This window comes from Phlebotomus papatasi, chromosome 1 (assembly GCF_024763615.1).
Source record: "Phlebotomus papatasi isolate M1 chromosome 1, Ppap_2.1, whole genome shotgun sequence".
NCBI classification, from domain to species: domain Eukaryota; kingdom Metazoa; phylum Arthropoda; class Insecta; order Diptera; family Psychodidae; genus Phlebotomus; species Phlebotomus papatasi.
In genome coordinates this window covers 54,142,112-54,157,530 of record NC_077222.1, presented here as the reverse complement: position 1 = coordinate 54,157,530, position 15,419 = coordinate 54,142,112, and the positions used below count along the sequence as shown (strand labels likewise).

The following is a 15,419-nucleotide window of genomic DNA, read 5'->3' as shown; positions in this document are numbered from 1 at the left end:
TGTCAAAACAATTAAAGATGGCGTGCCATTTTGTTTTTTAGTGGATTTGTTTGTGGCAAGATATTTTCGTGTTTTTCGTGTGTTTAGCCACTTCCACAGATGGATGTGGTGGGTGAAATGGTACCTGAGTACAACCTGGAGAAGCTCTGCAGGCTCTGTCTCAAGGAGGACGATGACGTACGGTCGATATTTGGAGATGAAAATGGGAAAACATTCAATGAGATAATTATGGAATGCGCAAAGATTGAGGTATGTGGTCAATTCTCTGTGATTTCGAGGGTATTTTGTAAGTTTGGATGCCTTTGCAGGTTCATGAAGATGACGGTATGCCCAATCAGGTTTGTGGTTTGTGTAAGGTACAAGTACAGAGTGCCTATGCCTTCCGGAAACGCACAGAAGAGAATGACTTGTCTCTGAGGGCGTACATGATTGAGAAGTTTCCTGACAAATTCAAAGCCACCCTCTTGGACATTAAGACGGATCAGGACTTTCAAAATGTCGAATTTTCACTGTCTATTGAGCCAGATGTGCCCTTTGACGTGGACATGGATGCAGGTGTTCAAGATGGTGATGAAGTAGTTGAATATCTGCAGTGTGAGGAGGAAGACCTCAAGCCGGACATTGAGGTGACACCTGAGAAGGAGCCACCCAAGGAGAAAAACAGAGATCAAGTTGAGTGCCATCTGTGTGAAGAGGAAGTGCAAGATATAAAAATTCTAAAGGAGCACATTGAAGGCAATCATGTTCGACACAAAATGAAGCAATGCCGGATGTGCAGGGCAAAATTCAGGCTGAAGGCTCAGATGAAGAAGCAAGTGACTGAACAGGAGGGCGATGAAGAGGACCAAGAAGATGAGAATGCATGTTCTCAGTGTGAAAAGAAATTCAAAAACGCTGATGACTTGAAGACTCATGTACTGACGCACAAGAAGCAAAAGTAAGAAGAAATTTTTTACAGGATTTTTTTTCATAGATTAATTTACTTTTTTTTCTCTAGAAGACGAGGCCGGCCTTCTCTGAAGGATCTCGAGATCCGGAATCAACTATCCAACCTGAAAAATCTCGAAGATAAACAAAACAAAATCTACGAGACGATACAGGAATATTCAGTGGAAGGAAAGGTGGCTCTCTGTCGTATCTGCGATGTGACATTCAATAAAATATCCCTGCTGCGCAATCATCTGGACAAACACAAATGTCTGGATTCCTTTGAGGACATCAATCTCACGACAAAGTGCTATTTATTTGATAATACAAAAATCATGCCGGACATGGAGACCAATGAGAGTTTAGTAAATTACGTGATGAATGAAATTTGCACTGGCAATTCCACAAGATTCTATCAGATTACCAATAGCAATGGTCATGAATTCGAATTATCAGACTCAGATACCGCAGAATCGGACACTGAGGGCATTATAGACTTCAACCGGAAGCACTATCAATGTTCAGCTTGTCAGCAAGTTTTTGATCGTCTCTACAAGATTTTGGCGCACATGAAACTCGATCATATTGAGTCAGATTTCACGGCAAAGTGCCTCCAATGCTCCAAGGTCTTTCCCAATGACGATCTCCTGGCCAAGCATTCGCGGCTGCAGTGCCTGAACAAGGAGAAGATGTACTTCTGTCGCATCTGCAAAATCAAATTCATGTGGGAGACAAGTCACGAGAAGCATCATCAAAATGTTCATGCCAACAGGCAACTGGCCACAAAAGCACGCCGGGAGAGAGGAGTGAAGGAGAAACCCAGAGAGAAATGCTTTTCCTGTTCGATCTGCAGCAAAGCCTTCTACAGGCAGGAGCATCTTGATCGCCACGTGAAGATCCACATGCCGTCAGAGAAGAAATTTGAGTGCACAGTTTGTCAGAAGAAATTCAATCGAAAGGACAATCTTAGGTAAGTGATTGTGTTGATTTAATAAACAAGTGTCGTACGTGGAAAAAAAGTTTGGCGATGCAAAAAAATAATGATCAGTTTTCGCGATGTAAAAATAATTACCTCCGGATTACAGAAAATATTCGGATTTCCGAACAACGGAAAATATAAAAAAAATGCGATTAGAGCGCTCCTATCGTCAATCCGATAAAAGTCTGTTGATCTTAAAAGCTTTAGCAATTTTTCAAATTGATTTTAATCTTTTTTTCATGCACAAGAATCTTTTTCAATATATCAATATCAAAAGAAATACAACGAAACTCTGGAACTATGACTTTGTGTTCTGATAACATGATTTTTTTTGTTTTAAGATCAATAATTTAAGAAAAGGCTTTTAATTTTTATTTCCCAATAAAGAAAAATAATTTATTCGAGAATATTTAGCCTGTAAAATTTGTCAGTAAAAATTTATCCTAAATTTTCATACACTGAGGGCTTAGGAACATCAATTACAGTTCCTTTTTATAAATTTGCCTTACCTTATCCTTCATTGCCAAGTTTTACAGGCTAAATATTCTCGAGGATGAGACTGAGTCTATTTGGGCCCTTAGGCTCATCAAAATTGAAATTGGAACTTTTGAGACATTAGACAATGAATTTTCAAAAATCGATTTATCCATTAATCGAACCTTCGATTAAATCGAATGAAAATGGGATGTTCAAATACTTAGTTGTAGCATATAATGAGGAATTTCCAAATCACTATTTTTGTTGTCAAATCCTGACAATTAAAAAACCAGAGTTGTGGCCATTTTTAAATAAAATTTTTGACCCCTTCTAGCTCGGGTTAGGGGAGTTGTGTAGGGGCTTAAATTTTTTTCTAATTAACAGCTTTTAGGCCTAGCTATAACATACTAAAATTTGAGACCGATCCATGCTATAGAGATGAATTATTGAGAAAACAAAATTAGGGGTGTTCCAAACGGTGGCAGTCAAAATCCCGAAAGCCAAAATTCTGAAATCCAAAATCCCAAATGTTCAAAATCCTGAAAGGGATGAAATTATATGGAGGAAAATGTTTAGGATAATTTCCTAAGATACAGAAGATTTCCCTTTGCCTCCAGCAAGCGCGGGTACAATCGTGGGAGTAGCTGTGACACTTTTAAGAATTCGGGATTTTGGCGTTCGGGATTTTGACCGGGACCTGTTGCAAAATGGCTTGAGGGTGGAGGAACGGGCGAATCTGATATCATCTTCTAATGTCGTCCACCCGATATTTAACCTCTGCCGAAAACCGCTTGTCGATATCTCTTTACATTCTCTCGCCAGGCGCGTTTGTATTACGTAGAATCGGCTGTACGGCCACAAAATCGGTTTTTGGCGGGTATGATATTCGCGTGAGCTATTAGAATCAAAACATATACACATGCAAATTTTTGAGACCGATCTAACGAGGTCGCATTTCATCTCGGACCACAGAAGCTGAGATTGTGAAGGATCTTAGCTGAAGAACGCACAACGCAGTTTCGAAAAATCCTGAAAAGGTTTTGGTGTGGAAAGGGAGGGATGGGGGGAAATGAAGGGCATGTTAATAATTCCAGGGTCGTCTCTGTGGGGTTTCCGAAATTCTCCCGAAGTTCCAAAGGCTCTATCTCTAACCGTTTGGCCTGTAGAGGTGGCAATATATAAACGGACCGAACCGACGAAAAAACAGTGTGACGTCGAAAAACTCGAAAATTCAGGGATAACATGATAACTTATTTTCGATACTATCGACTGTCGATTCTTAAAACTTTAAAAGATAGCTGCACTTATTCTATCTAATATGAATATTTATCAACAGCCTCATTCTTTTAAGAATGTTGCAATGAATGGCCCAACTATCCGTAAAAAGTAGATATTCACTTAATCTAACAGATATAGATTTATCGATAGTATCGATTCCATAGTGTCGAAGAGTTATCATTTCACCCCAGATTTCCAAAGGAGGTAAGGAGTCGAAATCGAAATATATATAACTCAAAATCGTGAGATTTTATAATATATACTGCTTCCTTTGAGGAGTTTGAGCAGTAAAATTTGGCACCTTTACGCTCATGAATTACCTCTCTGACTTGAGATACAGGCGATTTAGGGCATAACATCAAATTTACGAGAGTTAGTGCATTACGTGAATTTGGGATGCTAATTAATTTTGTATAAAATGAATAGACTGCAATTTATTATTGCCTTTAGGTCTCATATGAGGGTCCACAAAGACATCAAGGAAGATACAGATAAACACTTGTGCGTGTACTGTGGACGAAGTTTCTCCAATTCGTCAAATCTCATCGTTCACATGAGAAGACATACAGGCGAAAAGCCCTATCGATGCGATTTGTGTGATAAGGTAAAGATTTTTAAACGCAATTTGCATAATTTTAATGATCTCTTGAGCTTTAATTCCAAGTTAATAAATCTATCGTTGTGATTTGAAATCAAGGGTTTCCCAAGGTCTTCGGATCTTCAATGTCATCGCCGGACGCATACGGGTGAAAAGCCTTGCCTGTGCACAATTTGTGGAAAAGGATTTTCGCGATCTAACAAACTCGTTCGTCACATGCGAATTCACACTGGTAAGTTGGGATTATGCCGTGAAAATCTGCAAAATTATTGATTTACGAAATTGTACTGAATAGGAGTTCGTCCGTACAAGTGTACATACTGCGATCGAGCATTCACCCAATCCAATGATCTGACCCTACACATCAGGAGGCATACGGGTGATAAGCCCTATGTTTGTGGTATTTGTGGTGATCGTTTTATTCAGGGTACTGCTCTGGCAGCTCATAGACGGATGCAGGGACACTATGAGGAGGTCAATCAACCCACTCCCTTTTCCAGCATCAGTGTCAATAATCCAAATCGTTATACAAATGCTAATCGTGTCAATCGTATTGGTATTCCGCCAAATCCTCAGCAACAGCAACCGCAACAGCAGCAACAGCAACAACCTACAACTCTTATCATCTCACCTGCAACTCAGGCCACAACTTTGGCTAATATCAAGACAGAGAAAGTGACCAGCAATCCTATTGTCATTCCGGTCAGTAGCCTGACACAAAATATCCAAAATCGAGCCAGTAGTCCCCTAAATCCTGCTATAGCAAGGATACAGGTCAATTCGGCAGGATATGGCACAAATGGCCAGATATTTTCTAGTTTCGAAGTCACTTCGCTACTCTCAATGCCTCACTATCAGATGCAGCAACAAACATCGCAGCAGCAACCACAGGATCAACAGGGATACAACTGAGGGTTGCTTTAATAAAGAAAAAGTGAAGAGGGCTTCGGTAACAGGTATTTATCACCTCATATTTTTTTTTAATTAGGGATATTTCTTGAGTGTCACAAAAAAAATGAATCTCACATTTTTGAGATTTACTGCGCTAAGTAGGCTGAGTATCATGAATGAGACACTCAAAAAATCCAAAGGGCAGTTGAAGGATTGCTTCAGAAAAACTTTCCAAGCAGCCTTGTTGTTAAGAGTATATTGTCATTAAATTTAAGAGACAGTTGTAGATATTAAGCCAATCTTTTGAAAGCTCAATAACTCAAGAAGAAAAGATTGTGTTGGTGAAAACACATTAACATAGGATTTTATCATAGTAAAAATTCACTAAATTTAATTATAAATAGAAGTTGAAATATTTGGCGCCGTTCTCTTATTTCTTTAAAACACAAAGAGGTTAAGCATCAGGAATTTCAGGTTATGTCAAATATAACCTCAAAACACATGAATTATATTTGCAAATTCCCTTACGGCGTTATCACACTTGCACATTTAAATTTTAATGTGCTTCACATTAATTGTCGCTTGTGAGCGTCCAAATATGTTATTTGTGTCTTTGTGTCATTTAATATTTGGAGTTTTTCTATTTATTGATAAAGAAGTGGACTTGGCCTGCAAAAATAAGTTTAAATTTACCTAAAGCATAAATATTTTTCACATTAAAAAATTAAAGAGAAAATCGCATTAATTTTTCGCATTAATGCTATAAATCAATTTATATCAAATTTTGCGGGCCAAGTCTACCTTTTTATCAATAAATAGATCAAATTTTGAATATAAAATGATTCAAACACACAAATTACACATTTTGACTCTCACCAGCGACAATTAATGTGAATCATATTAAAATTTTAATGTGCAAGTGTGATAACACAGTTAGATTTTGCATCCAAATGCATTTTTGATTTAGGAATTTAACATGAAAGAGAAAGTTCTAAGTGAAAAAAAATATTCTTATAGATTTGACAATAGGGTAATTCTTTGACAGAATATTCAACACTAAGTTCAAATTGCTCCTTGACTCTTCTAGAATGTTACTGTTTAGTGAAAATTCTTTCAATATAATTTGAAAACTTCATAAATACAAGAAAAACACACAAGTGCAAAGTGCTTCTATTGGAAACAAATTAATCGAAATGGAGACAAGGGAAATTTTCTAATTGGAGACAAACTGTGTAAGTGAAACCGCGACGAAAGGCTTCCAAAACCTTGTTGAGTTGCTTTTAAGTGCAGGATTTGTTCTCATTCCTGGTCTTTTCTCCTTTCCCATCTAAAACAATAAGAAAATTTCTCCAAATTAATCATATTTCCGGGCGTTTCCATTTGGAGTATAGAAAAATTTTCATTTGGAGCAAGTTTTGAATTAGCTAAATTTACCCTATACCTAATGGTTTAAATATATTAATTTCTCTGATTTCTCAACAAAGAATGCAGAATCGATGACTACATTTATCTTTATGATGTTTAAGCTAGTTGTAAAATAAAATTTAAACTCTGTGATCTCATAATTTTCTCTATAACCTGGATTTTCAAACTTAAATTAATTTTCAAGAAACACATTTCCAAAACGAAAGGAATTAAGAATATCTCCGGTATTCGCCAGGAAAAAAAAAGTTGTCATCGTAAGAAGAAAACACTTTTTTGGTCTCGTTCATCATCGCGCACGTTCACATTGTTGAGACAAGAGAATTAGGTTCAATAAGGTAACATATTTTTATTGAAAAAAAGAAAAAATTGTTTTATTATCATCCGCCTTGGAGCTTCAGATTTATGTTCTTATTATTGGAATTTCTTTTTTTACGTTAAATTCTTTATACAAAGTTACCAAATACTGATTTATTCAGGTTTGATGAAACTGAAATAGTAGTCTTAAATTAGGGGGAAGCTTCAATTATCAAAAATAAATCGATTTTTATTGCCTGAATCGATAGATAAGCTGTTTAAGAATGTATTATAAAATATCAGTAAACCAGATTCGATACATTTTCGAAAATACAGACACGAAAACGAAGGAGCACCGAGTGGATTTGCAAGCACACAGGCGGACATGCAAAACCTTGAAACGTGTTTTCTTCACTTCTTATTTTTACGATTTTAAAGAAATGGCGGGGAGAGATAAGATTTTAACAAGAATCAGTTCTCCATTTCGAATTATCGATGCATCGAGGCCACAATCGGATTCATTATGCTTCTCCGCTTCTACTCTACCTTATCCCCCGATACTGGTAGCTGCTTCATATCACAGCTTCACTGTATGCTCCCAGTTGCAGTGATAATAAAGATCACAGCAGCCCATCTCGATGCGTGTGTTTGGATCAGTGTAACAGTGAATATTTAATCGACTGAAGTATATAGGGCTGTAGGGGAAAGTGCACATGCTTTCTATGATCCAAAGATAATAGATACCCCTGAAAACTAAGCACTTCCCCCTAGTTTTTAAAATATGTGTGCGATGAATCACATTTATTGAGAAACGTATAAAAAATTTAGTCAAGCTTGGGATCGTACGAAACATAGGCATTTCCTATACCATTTACATGTCTTCAAAGGATTTTTTTTTTAATTTTTTTTTATTCGTCTATTATTTTTCTGCGGTTCACTTTTATTGCTAATTTGCACACTATGTATTTTGCTACTGCTGCTTAGCTTTGAATCTGAACGAGACCTCATAGTCATAGACATACTAGTCTATCTACTGATCCATTTGACGTGATCGACGTGATCATCCAAAATGCGATTACAATTTTATCGAAAAAACAACTTATGAACCGATTAAAATGAATTAAGGCCAGTTGAATCTTGAATCTTCTAGTTGAATCATGATAAAAACTTTTAAAAGTATTTTTTAGAGCATGTAAGTTTATGCCAAAAAAAACAAGAATTTCCGATTTGACGATTTTGTTTTTTTTTATTTCCTTTGTAAAATTGTGAATTCTACTCTTAGTCCACCACTTTAATCTTTACTTTTTTTCTGAGGCCCGTTGCATATAACAATTTTTACAATTAAAATAACTGTACCAAAATTCGGCATAGTTGCATGCAAGCACTAAAGTCTTAAGTTTGAAATGTAATATTTTTAAAGAAAATTAATTTTTTTAGTTACTTCTTTTTTAAGGAGTGTTGCTTGGAACTTTCTAGAATCTTAATATATTTTAAAAATAAATAAAAATATAAACATAACATTGGGTAATAATATTTCGGCTACCTTGATTCTCATAGTTCCTTGCCCTTCCGGAATTCTTACAAAGTCTCTTTCAATTCATCTTATTCGTCGAACTAAATTGACTAAATTTCGAAAAATATTTAAAATTCATCAATAAGAATAAATCCACTCATTTTTAAAGGGTTATGCGAAAATGTGAGGTTATGCCAGTCAACCTAAAAATATCAATAGAAGCATTATTTGAAATAAGAAATAAAAAATTCCACACAATTGTATATTCATAGAGCACCCACAGCTGGAGTTTTCCCTAGGGAAAAGACGAGACTTGTAATCCCTGACAACTTTTTACTGTGATAACTGTAAATAGTTGCCTTTTAACCTCGAGATACTTTCGAAGAATCACACTATCTGCGAATACAGTAGTCTCTCTCTTAATTGGGCATTTGGGGCAAAATATCATCGGTTTATCGATAGATTTGGCCGTCAAAGCCTTTGTAAATTCCACAAAAAGCCCTCAATTATAAAGAATCACCATAAAATAGGAAGAACTACAGCGAATTTGAGCGAATTGGCTTCATAATCAAATGTGAAAATTGTCAACAAAAATTTTTCGCCCGATTGAAAAAGAGCCGATTGAGTGAGAGTCTACTGTACCTCGTTTACAAAGTTTAATTAAAATTGTGTTTAAACATTTTATAAAAATTGAATACTTCACCAATCACTTCTTATTTAATATTATAAATTTTGCATCGTCGGTGATTGATTTTTTTTCTACAACAATTAAAGGTTATGTTTTCTTCTAGTTGTTTTTTTCTTGAGGTTATGCCAAACATAACCTAAAAATAATTTCTTCGTTGGTTATAAGAGAGGACAGCACTATGTCAACATAGAAATCCTATGTTAATGTGTCACAGAACAACAGTAAAGAAAAAAAACTCCAAATTGAATGTATCATAGAAATTGTGTATAATATTGAAATAAAAGAGCATCACAAATCTATTTTAGAAAGAAAAGAAAACCGATGACTCACATGAAATTGTACTTGAGCACTTCGTCCTGAAGATGGATTGTGATGAGGAGTGATCTTGTATCTTGGGGATTCTTTTGGCAATCGAATGTGCCAGAGATTGTGTCACCTGGGGAAACGGGCAGTGGCTTGGGCAGGAAGAATACCACCTGTTTCCAGTGTGTTGGCTCAACATGGGGTCCTGTGGAGAAGTGCACAGGAACATTGGGTAAATCGAAATAGGTGTCGAAGTAGCCAACGAGGGAAGTCAGGGAACCGGTTCGGAGAACTCTGAGGTTGAAATTGTAGGAAAAGGAGTAGCATGAGGTGTCTACGGTCATGAGATTGAGGTCTATGATTGTATTGGACTCGGTGATGATCATATCCTGCTGGCAGACTTCAACGCTAGCTTCCCTGAGGACATCATCCTTCATGGAGGACATATCAAAGCCATAGACATTCTCCCAAAAGCCTATTCTTTCCCGGTAGCGTTCAACATCGCCGGATCCCACGAGGCTGATGGTGCAGCGATTGGGCAGGAGAATTCCATTGGGATTGAGGTATCGATCCCTTGCATATATAACACTGTCCAGCATTCCCTCAAACAGAAGCAAATATCCCATCCATTCAGACACAATTACATCCACTTTTTCATGCGGCAGAGTCACTTCCTCAATTCGTCCTTTGAGGAATTTGATATTCTCAAAACCATTTCTCCTGGCAATATCCATTGCCTGATAGAGAATATCTGATTGATCCACAGATACTACACTTTTAGCTCCAGCTTTGGCTGAAAACATGGATAGGATTCCTGTGCCACAACCTAAATCCATCACGATTTTGCCCTCAATTGAAGGCCTATTCTTCTCAATTGCATCCCTATATCCCAATGTCCGGACTTCATCGCAGAGCATCTCCTGGTGGATGCCATAGTGAGAGTATGATGTGAAATATGACTCATCATCCCTAACAGGTTTAGTTTTAGGCTCTTGATCGTCTTCCACGAGGGTTTCGATGGCACTTTTCCGGAGATTTTCGACAATTTCCTGGAGTTGTTTGTTGGCATCTTCAAGTTCCTGATTGCGTTTTAGAGACATTTTCAAAGCATTTTGTAAGCCTCGAAATTCATGGAGCGGTAATGAGACGATTTCGTCGTCCAGGGCAGAGGATTCTTTCAACTTTTTCCTGCCAATTTCCTCGATGTAATCCTCAAAGTCTGAAAATTCTCTAATGGGATGCAGTCCTTAAATAAAGGCAAAGAACTCTTTACACTTACCGAAAGTCAGCCAATTCTGCCTCTCGTCCTCCACTGGACGTAAAAATCTATCGTCTGACCACAAACATTTGTCCGAAGAGACAATATCTTCAGGACAAGGCTTTTCTCCCAAGATGAAATTAATCATCTGAATAAAAAAAAGTTTCATCACAAAATGTTCTTGCCTTTCAAGAATATTCCGCTCTATACCTTGATATATAAATATTGATCCATTGAATATTTCTCCTGGAGATCAACAACACTCAATTTGTGACCAATTTTTAGATGATCAAATGCTTCCTCAAAGATTTTAAATGATTTTTCGCAAAATAAACACTTTGCAGACTCATCACCTTCCTCCATTTCTTCCCATTCATCCGATAATTCTTCATCATTTTCTGAACAATTACCATCAATAGGATCACTATTACACTGTACATCCATATTTTCATCAATTTGCGACATTATACACAATTTACAAATTAGATTTCCACGAAAAACTCGGTTTGTTTACAAAATGTACCACGCGTGTTCACGTGTTTTTGCGGCTTTTGGATAATAATTTTTGACAATTGACAATCTTCCTGGCAGTTTGGATAAAATCTCGTAACACGATGAATTTACGTTTTTGCGTAAGAAAATAGTAAAATTGCTCTAAAAAACATTAATCTAAATGCAGTTTTATAAGAAAAGTATCTGTTTTAAGAGGGATTTTCCATAAATAGCTGTGCTGCAACAAATTATTTGGTGTCTTTAGGAACTAACCTTAAAAATGGTGAGTTGCCTACTTACCAATCTGATGAATTTTTATTTTAATTTTACCCTTCACCGTCCTTTCAGGCTTCCCTAATTCTAACTGGGATTGGAATTGCTGCTGTGGGCTATACTGGTCGATACATACTCAGAAGAGTGCCGAATATGAGTCAAAAAATGAGTGAAGCATTGAAATCCCTACCGAAACTTGATGCAGAATCCCTGGCAAATGCAAAGTACTACAAAGGGGGTTTTGAGCCAAAAATGTCCAAGAGAGAAGCCTCTCTTATACTTGGAGTGAGTCCAACGGCGTCAAAAAATAAAATATCCGATGCTCACAAACGGATTATGTTGCTAAATCATCCAGATCGAGGGGGTTCTCCGTATATTGCGGCTAAAATCAATGAGGCAAAGGACCTCTTAGACAAAACAAATAAGTAGAAAGGGATGTAAATAGATAGATTGCGGTAAATAAATTATAATTTTCCAATAGGGAAAATTTTCTCAAAATGTTTTTGTTTTTTCTTCAGATTCGATATATCGGGATATAATATCGGAGATTTTGGATAAGTCAGTGTGGTGAATTTGGGATAAAAATGGCGTGTTGGCTGTCAAGGGAAATGTCAAGTTGATTTCCGGTCTTTTCCAACATCTCGACGTAATCATGGCGGTCGGTAAAAGTAAAGCAATTTCAAAAGGTGGCAAAAAGGGATCGAAGAAGAAGGTTATTGATCCTTTTTCGCGCAAAGATTGGTACGATGTGAAGGCTCCCAATATGTTTGCTACGCGGAACATCGGGAAAACCCTTGTAAACCGCACACAGGGCACTCGTATTGCCTCCGAGGGCCTCAAGAACCGCGTGTTCGAAGTGTCTTTGGCTGATTTGCAGAACGACAATGATGCCGAACGCTCTTACCGCAAGTTCAGGCTGATCGCCGAGGAGGTTCAGGGTAACAATGTCCTCACCAATTTCCACGGAATGGACCTCACAACAGACAAACTGAGGTAAAAGAAAATAATGTTTTTGTTGTCAGACATAACCTCACTAAAGGTACTTTCTCTCTTCCGGAAAACAACAGATCCATGGTTAAGAAGTGGCAAACACTGATTGAGGCCAATATTGATGTTAGAACAACTGATGGATATGTCCTCCGTGTGTTCTGCATTGGCTTCACATCCAAGGATTCCCTGTCGCAGCGCAAAACATGCTATGCCCAGCATTCTCAAGTGAAAGCCATTAGGAAGAAGATGTGTGACATTATCACACGCGATGTGGCTAGCTGTGACCTCAAGGAGGTGGTCAACAAACTACTCCCGGACTCCATCGCCAAGGACATCGAGAAGTCCTGCCAGGGCATCTATCCGCTCCACGATGTCTACATTCGCAAGGTGAAGGTGCTGAAGAAGACACGCTTCGATCTCTCGAAGTTGCTGGAACTCCATGGAGATGGAGGTGGCAAGGGGACTGAGGGAGCCGTAGCTGAGGGCTCCAAGGTCGACAGGCCCGAAGGATATGAGCCACCAGTTCAGGCTTCTGTCTAAACTGAAACACAGCAAATTGTGTTGAATTTGGGGCGAAATAAAAAAAAAAGGCTTGAGACAGATATTCACAGAGCTTTTTCTTCTTCTCTTCATTCCCTAACCACGAGGTAAATATGCAAATGCTCTTTTGAACTAATTTGTTTTTCTTTTCAGTTTAACATTCCAAAAAGTTTCAGGACAATTTCCTTCTACGAAATGTAAGTGAAAGTTTAATTTTTTCCTTTTTTTAAAGTTCAATTAAAATGATGATTTTTTAACTCAGCTCACTTTGAAACATAAATGAAAATAGCTTGAAATATTTCCCGACTGATTTTTCTTTAAAAAAAATCATCAATTTTGTTAAAATAGATTCCTAAAAACTCAAAAAGAAATTTTTGTTCTACTTTATTCACAGATCTCAAAAAGGCGCGCCTAAAAGCTCAAAAAGGTATTTTTTCAATTCTATTTAAATCTTTAATAAAATATTAAAATGATGATCCATAACATAAACCCAGCTCGATGATACATACATGAAATGAAATATGTTATTCCAATTTAATCCACTGAATAATCCTTATCCTGCAAATGAAGAATTTAAGAAAAAAAACTGGAAATTGACCAAAAAATATTGATTTCTTTTTTTCCCAGGTGATGAGTTCTTGGAATTGAAGGGGGAACCGACTTGTCTCAATCGTCTCAGGTGAGTTTCTTCAATTTCCTTGGATTTCTTTTTGCAATTCTCTGCGATGATGTTTAATTTTTCGTCTCTGAAGCAAAATGTGTTGACTTCGTACTCCTGATGCAGATTTTTGCAAAATTCTTCACATTTCACCTGTCAAGAGGTAATTTCGCTAAAAATTCTTCCGTTTGCGTCTTTCAGGTAGTGGCAATTTTTGAGAGAGTCCTCCGCCAAAAATTTTCAGCGGCGTTGCTAGGTTTTAGAAGCGGCGGAAAAGGGCGAGCCTGGCCGCGAACTTTTTAATTTTTGATCTCACTAAATGAGTTGAGACCAAAATATTGTAATTGACGCAAAGAAATGAAAGATAAAATAAATATTTTTTTATGGAATGTAAAAGTGGTACTAATTTCCATACACCCTTTGGCTCGAAAGAGATTTTTCTTCCTCTCTTAATTCTGTCTGGCGATATTCCCAAAGCAATTATAAATAAACGTACAGCATGCGAAGGAACATTTCCATTGTTTAGTTGTAAGAGGCTGGAATCAACACTAAGACGGCAATGGACGCATGGAAAGGGAATGGGAGGCAAAAAAAAAACAAAACGAGATGAAAATAAATTGAATTATTTTCCATTTAGGGGAAGGTGAGGCTACATTAAAAACGCTATTTTTCATATACATATGTCTAAAGGGTTCGGTTTTAACGTAATGTATCTTAAGACAAAAACATTGCGGATTAAAAATAATTATGGGTCTTAGGTCCGTTTTCCTTCAGAAATATGCGAAAAATAGCATTTTTTTTTTTAATAAAGTCCCAGCTCAATATAGTCCATAGACATAGACCCACCTATTGTCCAAACATACAGTGCCGGACAAAATTGTACCAATGTTTCAAAATCCTCTATAAACGATTTAATATCTCAAGATCTAATATATATTTTAACTGAAACTTTTTTTTAGAGAGCTTTATTATAAAGCTACAAATTGTGCCTTATTAGAATTTTTTAGGAGAAGGACTAATATTTTTGTAGAGCCTTTTAAAAGAAAGGATGCATTGGTACAATTTTGTCACTTGTACCCAAACGCTACTTTTTGTTCTAAGATTTTATTTTATGAACTATTTACGTAAAAAGTAATTTAATATAATGACTTCCGGCTGTTTTTAATGCATTTTCCATGAACACTTCCGGATTTTTTTCACTTACAACTTAAGTAATGGTATATTTTGATAAAATACTCTCTTAATGAAAAAGTGTTTCAATAACGGATTTTTGTCCAACAAAACGGCTGCACAATATGACGTAAGTCATATAACAGAGATCAGACTACGTATCTAGACGTGATCCAGTGGTAGGACTATCAAATCCGGAATCAAGTCACGGTTTTTTACCATTTATTATAGTATTTGGGCGAAAAAATCGCGTTCGGCGAGGTCTAAACTGTTAGCTAGCCTTTCAAACTAATCAAAATCGATATCCTAAGCAACATCAGCTTCAGGGTATGATAACTAAAGGCTGTCTACACACTATGAGCATTTTTTAAAAAAATTCTTTAAAAAATAACCCTAAAAAGGTTTTTAAAAAGAATCGGCTCTACACTAGTGAAAATTTTTGTAAAAAAATGGATTTTTTACAGAAATTTGCCTAGTATGTAAGCAATTTTGTAAAAAAAACCGACCCATTTTTATTTTTTAAAAATTTTTTTAAAGAATTTTTTTAAAAAATGCTCATATGTGTAGACAGCTAGCCATGAATTACCCGGCTGAATAGTCTATATACCGTGTAGGCAAAAAAGCAGCGAAATTACTTATAAAGATTTTACGAACTGATGTAGTAT

General features: G+C 36.6%; 4 protein-coding genes across 5 annotated transcripts; 3 read left to right on the top strand and 1 right to left on the bottom strand.

Moving 5' to 3' along the window:
• The first annotated feature begins 9 nt into the window (after positions 1–9).
• On the top strand, positions 10–9,388 carry LOC129806824 (zinc finger protein 271-like). Of its 2 annotated transcripts, none has more exons than XM_055855619.1 (6): positions 10–249; positions 309–937; positions 1,001–1,897; positions 4,112–4,265; positions 4,359–4,491; positions 4,555–9,388. In XM_055855619.1, the coding sequence occupies exons 1-6, from the start codon at positions 100–102 to the stop codon at positions 5,169–5,171; spliced, it is 2,580 nt and encodes an 859-aa protein (XP_055711594.1). In that variant the 5' UTR covers positions 10–99; the 3' UTR covers positions 5,172–9,388. The 2 variants fall into 2 exon arrangements, with proteins under 2 accessions (XP_055711594.1, XP_055711587.1); XM_055855612.1 differs by having other exon boundaries at positions 998–1,897.
• Positions 9,313–11,479, bottom strand: LOC129806839 (protein arginine N-methyltransferase 1). The gene is made up of 3 exons (XM_055855631.1): positions 10,842–11,479; positions 10,653–10,779; positions 9,313–10,592 (listed from the first exon to the last, which is right to left on the bottom strand). Exons 1-3 carry the CDS (start codon positions 11,094–11,096, stop codon positions 9,397–9,399), a joined length of 1,578 nt encoding a protein of 525 aa, XP_055711606.1. The 5' UTR covers positions 11,097–11,479; the 3' UTR covers positions 9,313–9,396.
• On the top strand, positions 11,246–11,825 carry LOC129801476 (mitochondrial import inner membrane translocase subunit TIM14). The gene is made up of 2 exons (XM_055846615.1): positions 11,246–11,263; positions 11,472–11,825. The coding sequence occupies exons 1-2, from the start codon at positions 11,246–11,248 to the stop codon at positions 11,823–11,825; spliced, it is 372 nt and encodes a 123-aa protein (XP_055702590.1).
• Positions 11,826–11,994: 169 nt separating this feature from the next.
• On the top strand, positions 11,995–12,990 carry LOC129806846 (40S ribosomal protein S3a). The gene is made up of 2 exons (XM_055855644.1): positions 11,995–12,389; positions 12,464–12,990. The coding sequence occupies exons 1-2, from the start codon at positions 12,049–12,051 to the stop codon at positions 12,924–12,926; spliced, it is 804 nt and encodes a 267-aa protein (XP_055711619.1). The 5' UTR covers positions 11,995–12,048; the 3' UTR covers positions 12,927–12,990.
• The last annotated feature ends 2,429 nt before the right edge of the window (positions 12,991–15,419 follow it).